The 21,686-nt window shown below is 45.3% G+C and overlaps 3 protein-coding genes across 6 annotated transcripts; 2 read left to right on the top strand and 1 right to left on the bottom strand.

The window, feature by feature from the left end:
• Positions 1–560: 560 nt before the first annotated feature.
• LOC103183346 (beta-crystallin B1) lies at positions 561–12,123 on the bottom strand. 4 transcript variants are annotated; one of them, XM_007900785.2, is made up of 8 exons: positions 12,095–12,123; positions 11,047–11,151; positions 10,638–10,707; positions 4,233–4,309; positions 2,963–3,081; positions 2,338–2,470; positions 1,759–1,901; positions 561–1,033 (listed from the first exon to the last, which is right to left on the bottom strand). In XM_007900785.2, the coding sequence occupies exons 2-8, from the start codon at positions 11,065–11,067 to the stop codon at positions 868–870; spliced, it is 729 nt and encodes a 242-aa protein (XP_007898976.1). In that variant the 5' UTR covers positions 11,068–11,151; positions 12,095–12,123; the 3' UTR covers positions 561–867. The 4 variants fall into 4 exon arrangements, with proteins under 4 accessions (XP_007898976.1, XP_007898975.2, XP_042194407.1 ...); XM_007900784.2 differs by lacking the exon at positions 12,095–12,123 and having other exon boundaries at positions 11,047–11,255; XM_042338473.1 differs by lacking the exons at positions 10,638–10,707; positions 11,047–11,151; positions 12,095–12,123 and adding an exon at positions 4,455–4,465.
• On the top strand, positions 7,013–9,635 carry cryba1a (crystallin, beta A1a). Its single transcript, XM_007900783.2, has 6 exons — positions 7,013–7,078; positions 7,273–7,330; positions 7,447–7,565; positions 8,358–8,499; positions 8,820–8,962; positions 9,488–9,635. The coding sequence occupies exons 2-6, from the start codon at positions 7,298–7,300 to the stop codon at positions 9,633–9,635; spliced, it is 585 nt and encodes a 194-aa protein (XP_007898974.1). The 5' UTR covers positions 7,013–7,078; positions 7,273–7,297.
• Positions 12,124–14,308: 2,185 nt separating the features above from the next.
• On the top strand, positions 14,309–18,571 carry tmigd1 (transmembrane and immunoglobulin domain containing 1). Its single transcript, XM_007900786.2, has 6 exons — positions 14,309–14,571; positions 14,946–15,224; positions 15,774–16,058; positions 16,718–16,821; positions 17,319–17,381; positions 17,883–18,571. The coding sequence occupies exons 1-5, from the start codon at positions 14,493–14,495 to the stop codon at positions 17,370–17,372; spliced, it is 801 nt and encodes a 266-aa protein (XP_007898977.1). The 5' UTR covers positions 14,309–14,492; the 3' UTR covers positions 17,373–17,381; positions 17,883–18,571.
• The last annotated feature ends 3,115 nt before the right edge of the window (positions 18,572–21,686 follow it).

The raw sequence follows: 21,686 nt of genomic DNA, 5'->3' as shown, positions 1-21,686 counted from the left end.
TAAATACTTTGCATTCGCTGCAAATCTAACCCAGGGCTCCTGTGTAGCAGGTGTGAATTCTACCACTGAACCACCGACCCACAACAACAACAACGAACGAGTCTCCAAATAGTCTGAAAACAAGAGGTGCATGCCATTAACTACCAGATTTATAGATGACCACAGACTCGGCACGACACCAACTCAAAAGAGAACGCAGCCAGCTTGCTGAGGTTACAATTTTTTATTATCTCTGGTAAGACAGCAGAGATTACTTTTATTGGTAAAAGTAATGACATGAGTTTACAAATACTGAAATGCGATGGAAGTGAAAAGGAAAGAGAGAGAGAGAGAAAAAAAAACTGAATGCGGTGGTATGTGTGCGCGAGGTTTGCTAAAGATGTTCTGCATCCCTGAGAAAGACACAGCGAAGATTTGCCTGTTGATGCTGGGCTCACCCATTCTCCACTTTGCTTTGTTCATTTTCAGGGCCACAAAATCCAAAAGCATCAGTAAGCATTCAGAATCCTATCTGGTGATGGGAGAGAGACAGAGAAAGAGGGAGAGAGAGAGAGAGAGAGAGAGAGAAAGAGAGAAAGGGAGCGCAAGAGAGAGGTGGGAAGCACAAGAGGCTGCTAGACTTAAAACGAGGTGATATCGCTTTCTTTGGGCTCTTGAGATAATCGATATCTGTTATCGGCAACAGAAACTGCTAAAAGATGTTAACATTGTTAAAGTTTTTTTTAAAAAAAATGGGAGCTGTTGGTGTAGAACAACTCTGGGCATTTGTATGAAGTTGATGAGAAAGATGTCTTTGAATTTCTGTGGACCTGATATGAAGAACAATAAAATTATTCCCGCGGCTGCCTCGGAGAGCGTTTGTATGCTTTAGTTAAACTCAAAGCAGCCTCGTTTGTACCATTGCTGGTCCTTCACACGTCGCATGGACTGGATCAAAGGCTGTTGGGCGCCCCATTCGTTCCAGTGCTTGTACATTCCGCACTCCAACACATACTGGTATCCCCTGTAACCTGGGTACTCGTAGCCGACCCATCTGCAGAAACAGAAGCGTGAGTATACATCAACCACAAGGCTATTCGACAAGAACAAGCGGGGCAGCTTACATTTTATACAGCGCCCCTCAGGCAGGGTAGCATCCCCGAGCGCTTGATTCACAGATCAACGGCCCGATGTTGCCCGTGTGTTTTTTTTAAGCGCTGAACAAAATATAACGATTCGCTATAACTGTATGGCTTTGCGCACAGTGCCACGCACACTTGTGTACATGGTGCCACGCGCACTTGCGTACATGGAAACATTGCTGGATGCAAAAACAAAAGAGCTGATTTATGTGTTGCTGATGGAGAAGCCAGCATGCGTTCAGATAGTATCTCAGCTCAGGCAGGTTAGCACAACTGCGCATCGCAAGATCAGTTCGGATGAAAAAGACCCTTCGGCCCTTCGTTTGCTTTCATTGCCCAACATCCTGGCCTCAACCATCCTTTCTATATGAATATAGGATAATATTAATAATAACCCTTGCATTGATACAGCGCCTTAATTCATGCCTTCGAGACATCTCAAAGCGCTTCACAGGATACACTGTGAATATTCTGACAACCTGTGCTCCAAATGGTAACTTGTTCCAGGCGTTAATTGCCTGTTTGTGTAAAGAAACACTTCCTGGCGTCTGCCTTGAAATTGCCCTTTGCAACCCTAAACAAAAGACCGTACGTTTTCTCTACGAGTCTCCTGTGGGAGGAAAGCGAGGTGACTTACGTTCCTCCTGCTACTTTAATGCTGGCAACTCTGTCCTGGAAACCATAAGCCCAGAGACTGGGGATGTCCTCATCACTGATCTCCATCTTTCTCCCTTCGAAGTTGGCACATTCGTGCAGACAAATCTTGTGGTCCTGGCCGTCCTGTAATAATAATAATAATCCTTGCATTTGATGCAGCTCGTCATCACGTCATTGAGACGTCTCAAAGCGCTTCACAGGATATACAGTGATTATACTATAGTAGACTGTAATATACTATAATTATACCAGTGTACTGTCATGTACTATCATTAATAAATATCCTATAATTGAGGGTATTATAAATTATGTTCGTTAAATGGCATTTAAGACAATGCAGTATTTACAATAACAACAATTTCCTCAGCCCACAATATTCACGCAAAAACTGAGCACATTCCACATTTTCACTGTCTTAAAAGGTGACAGAAAGTCACTGGCAATTAATCGCTGAGGGAGAAAGAGCGATGGCACTGGGATTCTGGCCGAAATCGAATGGACTGGTGGAACAGCCTCAGTGGGCTGAATGGCCTCCTCCTGTTCCTAGGTTGCCGTTTACCATTTTGACGGGGCGGAAACACATCAGACGGTCAGTGCGATAGCTGTTAGACCAGGAGTCCCAGCGAGGGTATTCTCCCTTCTCCAGCATGAACATCTCACCACTGAAGTTCTGCTGCTCGTAAGCCACCCATCTGCAAAGCAAAACAGTCACAATGGAATCAAGGTTTGGCCTCTGTCTGCGATTACGTCTTTTTTTTCCCCACATTAAAAAGAACGATTAATAATAATCACAACAATCCTCTCACGTGATATACGAATCTCACAGCGCTTCCCATTTTACTGTAAAGTGTCGCGACTGTGTATTTTACAGGCGAACATGTCAGCCGATTTGCGTTCACAGCGATGTCCCGCAAACAGCCACAAAGTGAGAGAGCTGATTTGCGGGGGGAGGGTTTGGGGTTGGGGTTTGGGGGGTGGGGTGGAGGAATTATTGGCCGGGACCCCAGGAGAAGCTCTCGTCTCTTTTCAAGTAGCGCAATGTGAGTCCTGGTGACCCCACCACGGATTAAAAATAAAAACTGCATCTTAACTCGTTTGTCCACGGAATAGGTCGGAAAAAAAAGAACAAGCAAGTGGCCGTACCGTAGATGAGCGCTCAGGGGATTAAACAGAGGAGCACTTACGGTCCACATTCAACCCGGATTGACCCGACTCTCTCAAATCCCCGGTCACAGATATTCTTGCACTCCGAGTTGAAGTCCACCCGGCGACCCTGGAAGTTCTCGTACTCGTAGATGATGATCTGAGCGCAAAAGGAGGAAGGATTCAACCTCAGCCACGATAATACGTAATAATAATAATAAATAATAATAATAAAATAATCATTGCATTTGATATAGCTCCCTTATCATGTCTTCGAGACGACTCAAAGCGCTTCACAGAACAGACTACTGTAAAGTCTGTAAATGATTAACTCCTTCAATTAAAATAAGAATAATAAATTGGTCACTTCAATCCACGACTACTTGTGGGACGCTGCTGTCGCGTTCCGCCCACAAAATATACTTCACTTTACAGTATATTCTGTGACGCGCTTTGAGGCGTCTCGACGACGTGATAAGGCGCTACATCAAATGCAAGGATCATCATTGTTAGTATCATTATAAAGTGAATTGACTGTGTATTCTGTGGGCGAAAGCGATACCGGGAAAGCGTGGAGGCTATTACTGCTCCGTGCCAATGATTCGGAATCCTAGACCGTATGCGATGTGTTCTCTCAAAAATTCTGCAATGACTCAGTTGGAGTTTCCATGTGCAGGTGGGATGCATGGAAGCTTGGGTTGGATTGGATACCCTTAAGCACGATGGTTGGTTTCCGCATGCCTCACACACCCGGCTGAACAGAGACTCAGTCGCTGCCCGATCTGGTACTGAGACCCGCAGACCAGAAAGGTATGACTTTCGATCACTGGTCTGCGTGGGGCTCGGTTCAGAGTGACCCTCAAGCGAGCTTCAACCCTCTACGTTCCTCGCCACTACATTAAAGTTCACGCACTTTGCGAATTGGGGTTCACCTCCCAGTTATTGACTCGCACAAACCAATGCTGCAAATTCAGCGCAAGTTACAGCACAACAAACCACAAGTCAAATAACTAAAGGAAAAAAAACATCAGGTGAGTGAAATGGGCAATCAATCGAGCAGCTTCCAAATTACCATCAGCATTGGATGCGAAACATATACTCGATTGATACAATACAGTACAAAATTACATTTGTACAGCGCCTTTCACGTCGGGAGGACGTCCCAAAGAGCTGGGACTAACCACCTAAGATTGCACTCTGAAGTATAGCACAGAGGATCTTTCACTTACTGCTGATATACCCGCTGCTCTGCTGTTAGCTGCTCCCTGCCCCTTACAGTACTAAACAACATTGTCCACAGAGTTTACCTACCCGGTTGCTGCGAAGACCTGAAGCAGAATGGCTTCCAATGCTACCCTGAGTTCCACTGTGAGACATTTTGGCAACTGCTGAAACAATAATAAAGACAGGAGCGGTTCATTTGGCTTTTGATCGATCCCGAATAACATTTCATTCACCTGCTATACGCAACACAACATTTCACACAGTCAAAGTGGTGAATTCGGTCGCTTTGGAAGCGTTCCAGTTTCTCACCTAAAACAGCCCAAGCTTTAGTCAGACAAGAGAAAATATGAAAAGTGATGTTGAAGCCTCAGCTCATCCTATTTATATGTCCCCTTGAATTTGTTCGTTCACCTCCCTCCCCACTTCCTTCCTTTTTGAACCATGTTAGGTCACGTCGGGATGAGTGACAAAAAAAAAAGCTATTGCACTGAGACAGCAGTAACTGACATCAGCTATTAGCTTTGTTTCAACTTTGCACCATCGCCCAGATCAGCAAAAAAAAAGAGGTCCGTTTATAGAAGAGACAATAGCTTGCCGGAACAAAAGGCCTGAGCCAGGAGACAGCTCTGTATGGCTTTTGCTTTGTTTGCGCTGAAAGCATGGTGAAAAGATTTTCAGGTCCAGCAAGAAAACAAAAAAAATCCACGGTTTGCGGGACCCTGCTGTACCCAACAACTGCCCGCCGTCTTTCGCCCACAAAACGTACAGTACGTTCCGCGAAGCGCTTTTTGAGACGTCTCGCAGACGTGATATGTTGGAACTCTGCGGAGACGATCTCTTTAAACATCTTAGATGATTTGCGCTGTGCGTTTTCCCGCTCGTAGAGGACGGAGTCAAAACCGATGTCCTCTAAATTATTTGTTTTCTGCTTAAAGGAACTTGCCAGCAGAATCCCTTATCGTACCAACCAACTGGGGGTTACGCTCCTTTGGCAAAAGGGGTCCCCTCGCAACTGAGCCATCTGTGAGGTGACGTACTTGCCGTGAAATGTTGGAATCGAGTCTACCCTCTGTGGCGGTCTCTCAGTTTCCGAGCCAGACGGCTCCACAGCTTGCCAGGGCACTAACTGATGACAGCCCAGCCTGCCTGGCTCATCGTCAGGGTTTGCAGGGGCAGACTGATCGGTCACTGGGGGAGGGATTCTTCCCACTCGGCCCCCGTTAACCCTGCAAGCCAAGGCCCTAAATGAATAAATGCCCCAAAAAGGTTCCCCGAAAAAAAAGCTCCTTGAGATCCAACGTTCGAAACACCAAACCTACAACTTAATATTATTTATGTCTTATATTGAACCAGTTTCTATATTCAATGAGTTGGGATAACCAAGCAATTGAACGAGCGTGACTGTGATTCAGCTGCTGATATAGTCATTGAAATGCCGAAACATTCAGGTTGTGTGTCTCTTCCTGAAGCAAAACACGTTATCTCAGACCTTCATTTTGAGTCTCTTACACCTGTTTGATAGCCTGACTGAGTTCCCACTTCAATGGTTTTTTTTTGGCTGCAAAATTGCCTTTAATCCCAACGATTAGCAATGGAAAACTAATCCAAACAGATGATCTAAATGTGATTTCCTGAGTCATTCCTGTCCATCGTGTTACAGACCGCTGTGCTAGATTGATGGCGACAGCTATGTATACACAAATCTCATTACAGGAGCACTGCAGAATTCCTCTCACACTCCATCTATCCCTGTCACACAAGGACAACTCCAAATTTATTGAATTATAATAAAATATTAGCTTTTTTTAAGAAGGTTGTGGATCTAAGCCCCACTTCGGGACTTGGAACTCATACACTTCAAGCTAACACCTTTGTTGCAGTGCAATCTTTTAAAACTCTGCCAGAACGATAGGAGAAACAGAGAAGATAGAATAACGCTACCTCATCCACAATGATGGTCTTGCGTTAAAGATCTCTTGCCTCTGTTTACTCCACTCCACCTTCAATCATAATGACAACTACAGTTGCATTTCACAGTATTTCCGAATACCACATTGTCTAATAAATAATTCTTGCAATGATACACCTCCTTACCACACCATCGAAACTTCTCAATGTGCTTCATGGGATTTTACTGTGAAACGTAAAGACTGTGTATTCATCGTTGAATGCAGCAACCAGTTTAATCGTAATAATGATTTAAACAGGCAAAATATTGGTAGCAGTGGAAAAATAACACCCGTTGTTTCGTCATGTAAGTCGATCGGTTTGTAACTCATATTGCTGGAAACAGAAATATCTTAAGAAACATCAGATGTAAATCTTTTTTAATTGGCATAAAAGTAGTGAAGGGACCTCAATGCTTTAAAATATGACCATATCCACTGATAGTGTATTACAAATGGAAAATATATACATACACACACACACACACACACACAGACAAACACATACATACAATAATCAGTATTTTCAAACTGGTTGAAAATCAAACATTGCAAATAGACAGCACAATTGTCTTATCGAATAGAATCCACTATGGATAATTAGGTTTGTGGGTTTGATTTAGGATTCTATCTGTTCTGTGACAATACTCAAAGCTAAATTCCAAAATGAGTCCTTTCCAATACCCTTAGACAAACCAAAAATAACCAAATGAGTTTTGCCTCAACAAAAAAAAATGTATCAAGATTTTTATTCCACTCTTACTCATTTTTTCCCTCAACCGAAGGGTTATTCATGCGTACACCTGATGTGCAGATTATAATCTCTTTTTGCTCGGGCCTATAGCGTAAAAGCTGATCCATGGGATCAGACAGTAACAAAAGAATGGGCACTTCTCCCACTTTCTCCATTCAAAAGCTGCCTATATATACTGAGCAGAACTGTTCACAGAATAGTGTGTGGAACTCACCCAGAACAGTTCAACTCTGGTAAGACCTGTGTTCGCTGAATGTTTTCGTTAAATTCAATTTAAATGATTGCCAATTCAGCTTAACGTACGCGATCGCACAGTATTTAGTAAGTTTTCCAAGTGCGGTAATAAGACTTTGTGTGTCAAAAGTTGGGCAGATACTGTGAGCTGTTTGAGAGCCAACATTTCATGTTTATGTGTTCACTCCAACAGAAAAAGGACATAATTAACAGCAATCATGGCACAGACAAACCCAGCCGGACTTTACAAGGTAATAAATACAACGAGAAGAGGTATCACCCTAACCGCGGCAGAAATTAAGATTTTTTTTTAATATATATATTCCTAATCTTCATTGAAATCTCACGAAAAATATCTCTACCGCAGATCACCGTTTACGATCAAGAAAACTTCCAGGGCAAGAGGATGGAATTCACCACGTCCTGCAAGAACATCATGGACTGTGGTTTTGACAATGTCAGATCTCTCAAAATCGACTGTGGAGCGTGAGTCAAAAAAAAAAACTTTTACACTTTACAAAAAACACTTCTGCGACAACTTTTCCTTCGAAACAGCCATGACCATTTCACCCTGTTAATTAAACTTGTTTGGGCTTTTATGCAAAACCAAATACATTGGATTTATTGATGGTATGAGCAAAGTGCTTTTTTTTAAAAAAAAGACAGCAAAATCCATTTACAAATTATATCATCCAAAAAAAACTTTGTAATTTTTCTACGAATCAATTGTGATATAAATTGACTTTGAACTTCTCATCAGGCAGAACTGGATGAGGTGCTTTATCCAATTTGAAGCCATTCTGTTTTTAGCAACTTTTATTGGGGGGGGGGGGGGGAAAAAGGTCACTTTCTAAAAGATTTTCAACTCTAACGAGGCAACAGTTGTACGGACTGACGACCCCTTTGCGGTACTACAGTGCATGTTTTCAGTGACCCCCACCCCATAATAATTCAAGTCGTTAGGTCCCACAAAAAATGCAGTCGCTGCACTTTACCGTAAATCTTGTGAGGAGCTTTGAGATGGCCTCCTGAGTAAAGGGTCACTTTACTTGGGAGTCAGCTATGGGCTGGAATGGAGTGCAGATAGCTCCCCGCCAGCTGGGATTCTCAAAATTAGCGTAGGAATCCGTGCTCGGAGCAGAAATTCCTTCAAGGCGATGTAGTAGCTCCGATTCCCTGACTGTCCAGCGCCTTGGGACGTCCTCCTGATGTGAAAGGCGCATTACAAATGTAATTTGTTGTTGTTGTGGTTGAATGGTTGAATGGTCTCGATCGTAGATGGGCCGGTTACGAGCACTCCAGCTTCTGTGGACAACAATTCATCCTGGAGAAAGGAGAGTACCCCCGCTGGGACGCCTGGAGCGGCAGCAATGCTTACCACACCGAGAGAATGATGTCCTTCCGCCCCATCTGCTCTGCCGTGAGTTTCACTAACACAGGGAGACACTGTCAGCTTCACACGTAATTTTAAGACCAGCACTGGACAACTTATGCCAATGGCCGGGTGGGAGGGGGAGGGGAAGGGGGGAAAGGGGGGAGAATTTAAACTATGATAATTCACAAACTGCATTTCTCGTGCTTTTCTCACCTGCTTTTTTGCGGACTCAGACCTAAGTCACGGAGACTTTCTCCCGCTGTGAAAGGTGCCTGATTAATGTGAGTTGTGTGGTGCCATACTCTGTACGAGGACAGAATTCGAACGTTTTGATCGGTTCTTCTCTCCCCCCCCCACCCTTTCAGAACCATAAGGAGTCCAAAATCGTTATTTTTGAGAAGGAGAACTTCATCGGCAGGCAGTGGGAGATGTGTGACGATTATCCTTCTCTGCAAGCCATGGGCTGGTGCAACAACGAGGTTGGATCCATGAAGATTCAGGCTGGAGCGTAAGTTGGGCAAAGTCATCAACACAAGGGATCGTGCAAAGAGCAAAGCTTTGGAGTGAATCCAATCATCTGGAAAGACACGGCCTGAAAGGGTGGTGGAAGCAGATTGAATAATAACTTTCAAAAGGGGTATTGGGTATAAAATTGAAAAGGAGAAACACTCCAAGGCTATGGGGAAAGAGCAGGGGAGTGGGACTAATTGGTTCCTTCAAAGAGCCAGCACAGGCATGATGGGCCAAATGGCCTCCTTCTGTCCTGCAGGATTCTATGATTCTATATTTTCCAGATCGGTGGTGGTGGTTTTGGGGGTGAGGCGCTTGGTTGGGGTTGGTGGGGGGATAGGGGGTGGCGGTGGGTAGGATAGGAAGAATGTTATTAACCTCAACCTATGGAATTTGACTTATAACATAACAAAAGCCATATGTGGGGAATCAAACTAGTGCAGTAACAGTAATTGATCGCTTCTGTCTGAAACCAGCAATTTCAATTTCGCCTCATAAACAGTTGTCTCATTCCTCACCCCAGATGGGTTTGCTACCAGTACCCAGGATACCGTGGCTTCCAGTACATCATGGAGTGTGACCGTCATGGTGGAGAGTACAAGCACTGGAGAGAATGGGGATCCCACGCCCAGACCTTCCAGATTCAGTCCCTCCGTCGCATTCAGCAATAAGCGTTTCACCAACAAGACGACTGATCATCAGAAAGACCCCGGTGTTAAAGCCTACGGTCATACGCGGCACTCCATACTGTTGCAGAATCTGCTATCTCTCACCTGTGGTGCCGCGACCCTATTTAACACCTCGCTTCAATGGACGGAGGTCTTGAAATCTTGAAATAAAAGGTCTTAAAATCGATCCTCTCGTCTTAGCGCATTTGTACACACTCATTCTGGTGCCAAGGCTGCCTTGGCCCTTGGTCTTTGGCTGCCCAACACCTACAGCTGCACCCAATTGGTTACAGGTTGTACGATTCACACTTACACAGCGCCTTTCACCTCGGGAGGAACGTCTCAAAGTACTCAGCAATGGTGAGGAAAGATGGCTGAAAGAGTGGTCAAAGCAGGGGGTTGAGAGTTGGTGGGGGGTGGGGGTGGAGAGTTCAGAACATCGAAGCTGGCTGTCAGTGTGTGGAGTTCAGAGACCAGACACTGGTTGATGGGTATATTGCTCACAAGAAACAGAGAGAGAGAGAGCTGGCAATGAGTGGCTGGCTTTCCCGCATCACAAATACTCTCTGCAGTCGGTGTCGACGTAGTGAAAATGTGCTCCATCGCACACCACTGGCTGAGCGCTCTTTCTTCTCCACATGGTTAGAGAGTCCAAGTGTCCCGGCCAGTTTGGAAGCTGAACTCTGCTGACGCAGCAGAAGTCCTCCGCCAGAGCCAGCTGAAAGGCACGGGACGATGACTGCCCCCACGTATTAGCGGACAGAGTTTCCCCCATTAACTCCCCCACGTGAAGCACCGTGTCCCCCTGGTAACAGCTCAGGCAGTCCAGAGAGAAGGTGGAAGATTCTGAAACCACAGCAATAAACATGGGGCTCGTTAAACTCCTTCAACTTTTTCAACACGCAGAGAGAGAGAGAAAAAATACCTTAGCAGTTTTTAGCGCTCCAAGCCACTACCACGGGCGAAAGGCGCTATATAAATGCGAAGTAGCCCTCCCTCACTTACCATCCACATCGGGCCAGGCCAATAAAAGCACTCGGTCAGCAAATGTTTCCAGGATTTCAGTCCCACTGGTCTAAAGCCATTAAAAAAAAATGTTTTAGCATCCACACATTGTTTAGGACTTCTAAAAAAAATGAAGTCTGCATTAACTTCACACATAAACAAACACACAAGCACACGCAATCACTGCCATTGACTGCCGCGACTCGCCCACAGGATGCGCAGTCAATTCACTTCACAATCTATTCTGTGAGGCTCCTATTGAGACGTTCTCGACGACGTGATAAGGCGCTAAATCAAATGCAAGGCTTATTATTATTATCATCATCATCATCATCATCATTATTATTATTCACTCATTCATAAATCGTTGCCCTGGTCACTGCTGTTGTGTTAACATTTTGCTACGTACCTGGATATCTAAGTATCGCATTTCGGGTGGATAAACTGTATTGGTATCGAACACCACCACATCTATTCCTCGGCTTTGCAGCAGGTACTCCCAGTATCCAGTTCCCTGCAAAAAGGGAAGATCGACAAGCAAGACGTTAAGGCTATCTGGCATGAAGGGCACGAGATTCAGACGACACACAGACCTATTGCAAGCCCCACCAACACAACATACACACAGACTTATTGCAAGCCCCTCCGCAACACGCACACACACAAACCTATTGCAAGCCCCCCACCCCATACACAACACACACACACAAACCTATTGCAAGCCCCCCCCATACATAACACACACACACAAACCTATTGCAAGCCCCCCCCATACATAACACACACATACAGACCTATTGCAAGCCCCCCCAACACACACAGACTTATTGCAAGCCCCTCCACAACAAACACATACACACAGACCTATTGCAAGACCCCACCCCCATCCCCACAACACACACACAGACCTATTGCAAGCCCCCCCATCACAACACACACACAGACTTATTGCAAGCCCCCACCACAACACACACACAAACCTATTGCAAGACCCCCCATCACAACACATACACAGACCTATTGCAAGACCCCCCCATCACAACACACGCACACAGACTTATTGCAAGCCCCCCCCATACACAACACACACACAGACCTATTGCAAGCCCCACCAACACACACAGACTTATTGCAAGCCCCTCCACAACGAACACATACACACAGACCTATTGCAAGACCCCCCCCCCATCCCCACAACACACACACAGACCTATTGCAAGCACCCCCCCAACACACACACACAGAACTATTGCAAGTCCCCACAACATACACAAACCTATTTCAAGCCCCCTCACACAACACACACACACACACACAGACCTCTTGCTAAGCCCCCAACACACACATGAACCTATTGCAAGCCCCCCCCCCACACACAGACACACAGCCCTATTGCCAGCCCCACTCCCCCTGCATCACTAACCCTAGCCCCTAGTTTAGCTGCTCGCAGCACTCACAGCCCCGGCTGAAACCAAGGGTCGCTTCAAATTGGCGATGAAGGCAATCGCCTTGGGGCTGGGGACCGAGAAGGAGAAGAGGATCTGCAGTTTCTGGCAGCTCAGTGTCTGCAGGTTCCTCAGCTCTTGCACCAGCTGCTTCCTCCTGGTGTGATCCAACCGAGGGTCACAGAACCTGTGGATGTCTGCGGGCAGGTGGGCCATTTTGACCAGGTGCAGTTGATAGTAAAGGTTGTCACCCCCGTCTTTCCTCTGTTCCAGGGTCTGGCATTGGTTGGCATCTCCAGGGCTGTCCATTAGCCTTCAAAAGCTGCAGATGTGTCGCAGAGATTCTGACGAAGTAGGAAGTGGAGATCACTCTGAAATGTGCTTTAAATCCCTCTGTCGAACAGCACCACCACCAGGGAAAGGATCACATTTACTGAGCCTTCCTCACAATCACCAAAGAGACTGCATAACAAAGCTTTTGCTGAGCACTTTCAAAAGGATTTTGTGTTACAACCTGGAAACTGGTTGTAGTTTACAGCCCTGTTGGGGTTAAGACTTAAGCCTTTGCTTCAGTGCTAAAGGCAAATGCTTCAGTTTTAACTCTGAAAGCAGGATCTTTTATGATTAATAATAATAATGCTAATAATATTAGTCCATGCGTTTGATGCGTTATGTCGTTGAGACGTCTCAAAGCACCTCGCAGGATGTATCGTAAAGTGGATTGGCTGTATGTTTTGTGGGCGAAACGCAGCAGTCAATCCACTTGATGATATACTTTGAGATTTTAAGAGAAAAGGAGTTTCGCCTGTTGTCCCGGCCGACAATCCTACCCCACCCACCCCCACCTCCCCCAGCCTCCCGCACCCACATCCCTCACCGCCCCCCACCTCCCCCAGCCCCTACATCCCCCAACCCCCCCCCACCTCCCCCAGCCTCCCGCACCCACATCCCCCACCCCCACCACATCCCCCAACCCCCTGCACCCACATCCCCCACCCCCACATCCCCAGCACCCCCCAAATCCCCCAGCCCCCCGCACCCACATACTGGCTATCGTTCTCTATTGCGGTGAGAAAGCTCTGGTGCTTATAGATGCATTTCTATAGTCGGGTTTGGTTCAATATTTAACTTTTAGTGCATACTTTGGACTATGGTTGACAATTTGTCATGAGATGCCAAGAGAGTAATGACCACTCCTTTCTTTCGGTTCGTGCCTGCACAGACATCACTAGGAAACTCCAGACCCGAATTACACCTCCCGCAGCTGGAGACTCTTCACCACTGCTCATAATAATAATAATAATACACCTTGCATTTGATATAGCACTTTTCACGTCTTCGAGACGTCTCACAGAATACACTATAAAGTGAATTGACTGTATATTTTGTGGGCGAAGCGAAAACTCTTCGATTCTGACAAACTTAGGACCTCGGAGCGCCAGGAGGGATGGTCGAGGCAGGATTCATATTAGCTTTCAAGAGGGAAATGAGATAGATATCTAAACAGGAGTCATTTGAAAGAAACGGGTAGAAATGGACTGAATGGATCACTCTTTCAAAGAGCCAGCACACACACGATGGGCCGAATGGCCTGCTTTAGGGCACTGTACAAACCAAATCGTTGGGGCTGTTCAAAGTTCTCTGGTTCCTTATAGAAACTGGCTGAGCCTTTATTCACTCTGCCTCCCACCTCTGGAAATCCCTGCCTCTATATCCCTCTACCTCACCCCCTCTCTCTATCGCTCCTTAAATCCCACCTTAAAACCTACCTCATCAACCGCACCTACAATCACCTACCCTACCCTTCCCTACCCCCTTCTACCCTCGACATCCGACCAACAGCCACCACAGCTGGGAGACATTATCCGACACGAAGAGCGCTGTGTAAATGCGAGTTCTTGTTTCTGTGTAAAACCCTCTTCCGGATCAAGACTGATTTTTCACACGTTTCTGGCGCGATCTTAAATTTTCAGCTGAAAAGGGTCTCACCATCAGCGACCGATTGGGAATTTGGGGGATGAAACCAAATCCAAATCACCTTCAGGGCGGTGTCATTGCACTGCCTGAGAAGTCATAAACCTCACCCTTTACTCTGCTGTTAATTTTTATTTACGCTCTCTGTCTCTCTCCCAACCCCTGAAAACCATAAAGCAAATAAAAAAAATATAAAACTCTGCAATTCTAATTACATTTTTACTGAGGCTATAAAAAAATTCATCCAGAACCACTTGATGTCAAAGCGTTGCCGTGCATTAAAAGAGACAGCAACAGCGGTGACACAAGACCGTGGCTTGTTGCGTTATGGGAACAGATCTCTTCTGTCTGTCCTCTGTTCCCGACTTTCCATAGGGGAAAATCCAAAGCTTTTTTGATTGCTCATCGGACAGATTTGTCGCTTATTCACTTAAACATGTTCCTGGAGAGGGTTTGGAATATTATTGTTGGACTGAGTCTGATTGCGGTGTTGTGTTTTATTCACGGGTGTGCAGGTATGGATTTTATATCTTAAGCAACTTTTGTCATAGAGCACAATGATGTTACACAGTAAACCTCGCGTAAGTCGTATCAGTTGGGACCATACATTTAATATGACTTATGCAAGGGTATGAGTTATGTCAAATTTGCATATGTCATAGGAAATTCAACGGGACTTAGGCAAGTGTACGACTTAGGCGATTAGACGATTTATAGAGATCAGACTTATGCGAGTGTTACTGGATTTCAGACAATTGACAAAGGCACGCATTTCATTTGAGCGCGTGTTAACCTGGGTTGAAGGTATCTGTGCCAATATTTATTGAGCTATGTCCAAACAATGAATTTGTGGCTGATCGATCAATAGCCCTGTTCTTCCTTGCCTCAGGTGTGTACATCACTATAAACAACATCAACGGACCCCAGAAACTCACCAGAAACATATCCGATTCGATTTCACTGCAATGCAAAGCTGTCAATAATACGCAGAGTGAAAAGCTGGTCTGGTTTCGAGGGAGGAGTCAGGTCAGGTTGAGCTCCCTGAATGAAGTCAACACAAGTACAGTCTGCATCGATCCACTCAAAGAGGAGGACGACCAGATTGTGTTTAGCTGTCGTCTCAAGAGGAAGCAAAACATCAACAGCACCGTGGCTCTGGATATCTTATGTAAGTAACTGAGACTGGTGGTATTCTCTCTCTCTCTCTCGCCCCCAGAATCAGAAAGTTCTGGGTTCAAGCTCCACGCCGGGAGTTTGACCTCACTGTCATTGTCGGAGAATCTGTCCTTTGCTTGAAACGTTAATTCCCAAAACGTTACCGTCTTTGGACAAAATGTTAAAAGTAATGCCCGACTTGGCGCCCCCACGAATTGACACCTCCCTCCCCTTACCCCCTCACCCCCGATTTTATCTGAAAGTCCTGAGCCCCTTCAGGGAGCCAGACTACACACATGTATATGGTTTCCGTGTCTCACTTCTGAATACAAAATAGGTGGTCTGGATGGAATTCTCAGTTTGGTTGGGATACTCTGAAGCACAGTGATGGGTTTCCGCACGTGTCAGACACCCGGGTTAATCCCCAAAAAACAGAGGTGCATATGTTCAGCAATTTCCCATTTACAGGTAAAATGTGTGGCCGTACATCAGCATAATGGTCGATTTAACAAAGTTTCATCGGTGCACAGTGATTGAAATTGTGAATCTGACCCTCTTCCAGTTGCTCCTATTCTGAGCGCAGACAGTGATGTCTACGTTGATGCATCTGAGGAAACTGACCGAACGTTTACCTGCAACGCCAAGTCCAACCCGCAAGCAATCATGGTCTGGTACAAAGACAACAGGACCCTGAAGTTGGAGAGCGGCCGACACAGCGTGAACTTGGACAGCAATCTCTTCAGACTGTCCATAAAGATGTTGCTGAAGACGGACAACGGGACGTACAGCTGTGTGGCCATTTCCCCCCTTGGCAGCAAAGCGTTGGACTTCTATCTGCTCGTAAGAGGTATGAAGAACGCAAGCTCACAGCGAAGAAAGGTTGCACTAAAGCAAGCGGAAAATGATTGTTCCCCTGCCTCAAATCTATCCCGAAGTACATCGCCCACGAAACATGCAGTCAATTCACTTTACAGTATATTCTGTGAAGCGCTTTGAGACGTCTCGAAGACGTGATAAGGTGCTGTATCGAATGCAAGGATTATTATTAAGCGTGTTTCTGAACACACACAGTACGTGCAAAGGGATTAATATGGATACTGTGTCAAACAGAGATGGTAATCTGGTGAACCCCAGCGCTCTATTATCAATATATACAGTATTGCTTTAGGTAGGGAGAAGGGATTGGAAAGATATAGGAGGGAATAAAGAGTGGGTAGAGACTCACGTGGAGTACAAACACAGGCACTAGTTAGGCCGATTAGCCTGTTTCAGTGCTGTACGGGCTGTGTTAACCAATGTAAATATATTGGTTTATACTGTATATTTTCGCCCACAAGATAGACAGTCAATTCACTTTACAGTATATTCCTGTGAAGTGCTTTGAGATGCCTCAACAATGTGATAAGGTGTTATGTCAAATGCAAGGGTTATTATTATTATTATTATTATTATGTAAGTAAGTCGCTGAAGGCCCGAAACCACTGAATGACTCTCTTTCTTTGGCAGATAAAGTGATTCCAGCCCCAATCGAACCCATCATTGCTGGGTCAGTGGTGGTCTTGATCACCATCATCTTTGCAATTGCTTCCCGGAGACAACGAATCATTGAGGTAAGAGCTCCAGAAGGCGGAGATTGGAATGACTCAACAACACCATCAACAATAACAACTTTCATGTCTGTAGCGCCCCTCACGCAGGATAGCGCCCCACAGCGCTTGACAGTGGGGGAGCCCAACACTGAGCTAGGGGGAGGTGACCGTAGGCACAGTCGAAAAGGAAGGTCTTCAGGTGGGATCTGAAGATGGGGAAGGAAGTGGTAAGGCGGAGGGATAGAGGAAGAGTGTTCTAGAGTTTGGGGGCGTAGTGGCTGAAAGCTCAGCCACTGATGGTGAAACGGAGAGCGCGAGGGACATGCAGGAGGATGGATGCAGTTTGGGGAGGGGGTGGGTGCACGGAGCAGGCGATGATGGATGGTGGAAAACAGTGCCTTTGGGTTGTTTTTGGCCTCCAAACTGGCAGTTGCAGGCCAGGCTCTAAATAGTCAGAGACGTTAATTAAACCCTCCAATATTTCATGTAAAATGGCAATTATTCCTTTTGTTTCTCAGTGTTGCAAAGGCGAATCACATTCCAGAAGATTTACCGAGTCTGAAATACAGTAATGCCACGCTGTGAGTATCCACCCAATCCCTCGGACCCCCTTATCGCTCCCACCCTTTCCCTCTGCTCCCCTAACTCATCCCCTTCGTGGGTGAGCCTTTGAGTTCCTCACCCCTAACCTCTGGGGTTCCCTCCAGCTCTCCATCTCGCCCTCTCTCTTTCTGCCCAAGTCACGCCTCAATCCCTACCTCTTTGAATACGCCCATGGCCACCACCCTCTGCCTTTTCCCCTCCCCTCTCCCTTGCTCAGATTCCAATCCCATCTCTGCGAAGCACTCCGAGGTGTTACCCTACATGAAGGGATGGGTGGGGTGGGGGGGGCTGCATCTGGCTGGTGGGGATGGTTTCTTCCAGCTCACAAACCATTTTAAAATTAAATGTGACCCTCAACAGCCAAAAGGTTGGACCACCTATGTTGTTAAACTCTTTGAAGTCCTTCACAGCAGTGCCCACTTTATCGAAGAAGAGGACTTGCGGCCACCTTTATTTCTTTCTTCCTTTGCTGATTACAGAGCAGTGCAACGAACAAAACCTACAGCTTCCTGAATGGAAATTCCCAACCGAGGAGAGGGCGGTGGGGGGAAAAAAATTGAGAGCAAATTTCTCACAGAGGCCAGCTCTTACAGCGATTAACGGCAAAACCAATTACGAAAAGATAACTTTTGTAATCAGTGCAAAAATAGCAAAAGATAAATAATTAGCACAGTTTTTGTTTGATGTTCCTTTTCTTTATAAATTCCTTTAATCTTGTTAAATGAGTCCCAGGATCCTGGCTTTCTCGTTACCTGTTCTAGTCATTAATTATCTTCTGTGTGTAATTCCAAGTGTCTTTAACTGAAATTGCAAATCTGAACTTGTTCTGCTGCCTTAACACAGCTGAAAGAAATGATTTACCAAACAAAACTCGCCACCATCACTTTTCTTTGGGGAAATCAGCATTTTAAGATTTCTTGGGAGTTATTAATTTTTTAATTTAAAATAATAATAATCCTTACATTTGATGCAGCGCCTTATCGTATCTTCGCGACGTCTCAAAGCGCTTCGCAGAATATACTGTAAAGTGAATACCAATTACCAATAACTCAGCCCTTTACAAAGTTTTCATGAATAGCCTGCACCCCGATCAAAACCAAAATCATTTGCTTGTGACAGTGGTTTGACTTCAAATAAGAATGTAATAATAAAATAATTTCTAAACTGGTTTCAGAACTACAGTACTTTACCTGCTTGGCTAAGAATTCTTTTTTTAAAGTGAATACTTTAGTTATTGTTAAAATTAGTGTGTGGGAGTGGGGGGGAATGAAGTGAGTGGTGTTCGACAACAACAATGTGAATTTATATAGGCCCCTTCTCGCAGTACAGCATCTCGGATCGCTTCTCCCAATGTCCCCTTCCCCAAGTCCTGTCGATTAGCCAGACTGGGCTGAGCTGCTGTCAGCAGTGCCTCGGAGTACTGAGGACTTGCGTGGCTCAGGAACTGGGCAACTGAGAAAGAGAGAGAGAGAGAGAGAGAGGCTACTGCCACATAGGGTTGACTCACTGAGCACGTCACCTTGGAGCCATCTCAGGTCCAAGTAGACCCCACCAACCTCTCAAACCCTCCCGAGCTAAAATTGGCTAACACGCACCCAACTTCAAGGTCGTTACATAACACTACCTTTGAGAAGTACATCCAATCTCTGCTCAAAAAACAATGCGGGCCCATCGGGAAATGCAAGGTCCTTACTTATAACAATAATAATCAGTATGCAGCAATGTAAAATAAATATAGTTCCTATAATCCTCCGTGCAGTTCAGACTGTTAATAAGACTGTTCAAAAACGTTCTGTCGAACAAAATATCAACCTCCTCCGAAAAAATAGCTATTTTAAGAAGCTCAGTTATATCAAGAAGAGTGGTCAGTGTTATTGGTCATCACCGAAAACCATTAAGAGAGTGATTTAAACTGTAATGCACAATGATAATAATAATAATCATAATCCTTACATATAACAATAATAATTCTTGCATTTGGCATAGCGCTTTTCACGTCTTCTAGACGTCTCAAAGCGCTTCACAGAATAGACTGTAAAGTGAAATTGACTGTATATATTTGTGGGCGAAATGCCCACATTTCGTACAGCACCTCTCATGTCAGGCGGACATCACAGTGTAGCCCAACGACTGGGTAATTTGTAGGTGAAGCTTCAGTTGCTATTTGCAATACATACATTCTCGTAGGTCGTAGCTGGAGTTTACAGTCACCGTCTCATAAATAGCTTTGGGGCGCTATCTGGAATGTTTTATGGAAGTTATACTAGGGGGAGTGAACTGGTTATTGGCTTCAAGTGAAAGTGATTTGTATGCTCGTTCAAGGGACTTTGTTCCTAAGATTTCTTCACAGCGTTGTACCTGTAATGGTGCCACAAAGCTAAAACCCTTTATACGTTGTCATTTCATTATTGTTTAAGAGCAGGAGGACAAACACAACATTGATAGATTCTCACACACAAGTGCTTAAGCAGAACTGCTGTATGCTCCAGTGTTAATGGGATTTTTATCGATGTGCTTCTCAATTCACTTGCCCTTCTGTAAAGGACAGAGTTCCTCTAGTTAGATCCTTCTCTCCGCTCCTCACCGTTTAAGTTGTCACGGCATTGAATTTTTTTCTCCCTTAAAAATGCCGAGAGGTTGAAGCACTCTGAGACATCTTGACAATTGCTTGGTTCGAGTTTCAACAACTTGGGAGTTATATAGAGCTCTTTACGTCTCACAGCACCGAAAAATAACAATGAAACAGAATAACCTTTACATTTATGACAGTGCCTTTCACGTCAGGGCGATTGACTGTATATTTTGTAGGCGAACATGGCAGGCAATTTGCGCACACCAACATCCTGCAAACAGCCACGACGTGAATGTATGTCTGGGGTATTGTTGGCCAGAACCCTGGGAGAAAATCCCATCTCTTTTGAATTAGCCCTCGGATGTTTGAACAGACAGACTGGATCTCGGTTTAATGTCGGGTCATTACACTTTTATCACTAAAATTTAGTTTCTTTTTAACTTGTTCCTTACTTTTCAATCAAATGTGTCCTATCTTTCACGTCTCAAGTGTATTTTTTTGCACAAAGCAAAGTTTCACCATGACTTTGCTGTAGATATCATGCCCTTGAAGTTGAGTCATCTTATCTGTTGGCTCACCGTAAACCAATTGTCGAGGAACATTGGAATTTCATGGCAGGCAATGGTAAAGTTGTCAGCCTGGGTCAGTTGGTATCATTCCTGCATCTGCGTCAGAAGGTTCTTGGTTCAAGCTCCGTATCAGGACTTTGAACTTATATAGTCTTGGCTGACACCACGACCCAGTATTTGAGAGTTGCCGTCCTTTAGGTGAGGCGTTAAAGATCCCGTCTCCTTGTCCAGGTGGACTTTAAAGATCCCTCAGGGCTGCTCAAAAAGGGAAAGCTGTTTCTCTCGGTGTCCTGGCCAGCAATCGGCGAGATTAAGAATCAGCCACTCACTCCATGGCTACACCTGGGACATTGCTGTTGGCTGCCACCCTCGCTCACAAAGTACGCAGTCACTACACTTCACAGTAAATCTTGGGCAGCGTTTCCAGACGTCCTCCCGACATAAAAGTCGCTGTTATCAAATGCAAGAATTATTAATAATAATGAAATAATAATGATAATCCCTGCATTCGAGATAATCCCTTCTCTCTCATCACGTGGAAAGCGCTATATCAAATGCAAGGATTATTATTATTATTGTCACAGGCAATGCGAAGACTTGATTCTTGTTATATTAATAATCCTTGCATTTGATATAGCGGCTTATCGCGTCATCACGACGTCTCAAAGCGCTTCACCGAATAGTTTCTGCTTGAGATCATCTGATACCGTGAACGTCCAAGAAAGAAAACAACAACAAATATGAATAAGTCGGTCACTCAATCCACGACACCGTTCGTGGGACACTGCCGCGCGCGATTCGCCGCCCCCGTTGCGCCCCCCCCGCAAAAACACGCAGTTCATCCGCTTTAGGGCACATTCCGTGCAGCGCTTTGAGGCGCTGTGGTAAACGCGCAGCCCATCGTTTTGCATCCGTACCCTTCCGGTGGCCGCGAGGATTATTATTATTATTATTATTATTATTATCAGAAAGGAGCGAGAGCGAGAGAGCGAGATAGAGAAGGGGTTAAGAAAATAAAAAGCCTTAGCACGTAGGCGTAGATCAGCGTGGATGGGGCACGAGGTCTCCGCGGCTGGCGTGCAGCGCAGGGAGAGCCTTGGAGAAAGCCAGTTGCACTGCACTGCACTGCCCACTTGGTGGTT

Source organism: Callorhinchus milii, unplaced genomic scaffold (assembly GCF_018977255.1).
Source record: "Callorhinchus milii isolate IMCB2004 unplaced genomic scaffold, IMCB_Cmil_1.0 Scaffold10, whole genome shotgun sequence".
In the NCBI taxonomy this organism is placed as follows: domain Eukaryota; kingdom Metazoa; phylum Chordata; class Chondrichthyes; order Chimaeriformes; family Callorhinchidae; genus Callorhinchus; species Callorhinchus milii.
Note: the sequence above shows the minus strand (reverse complement) of the source record. Positions and strands in the feature narration are given on the sequence as shown.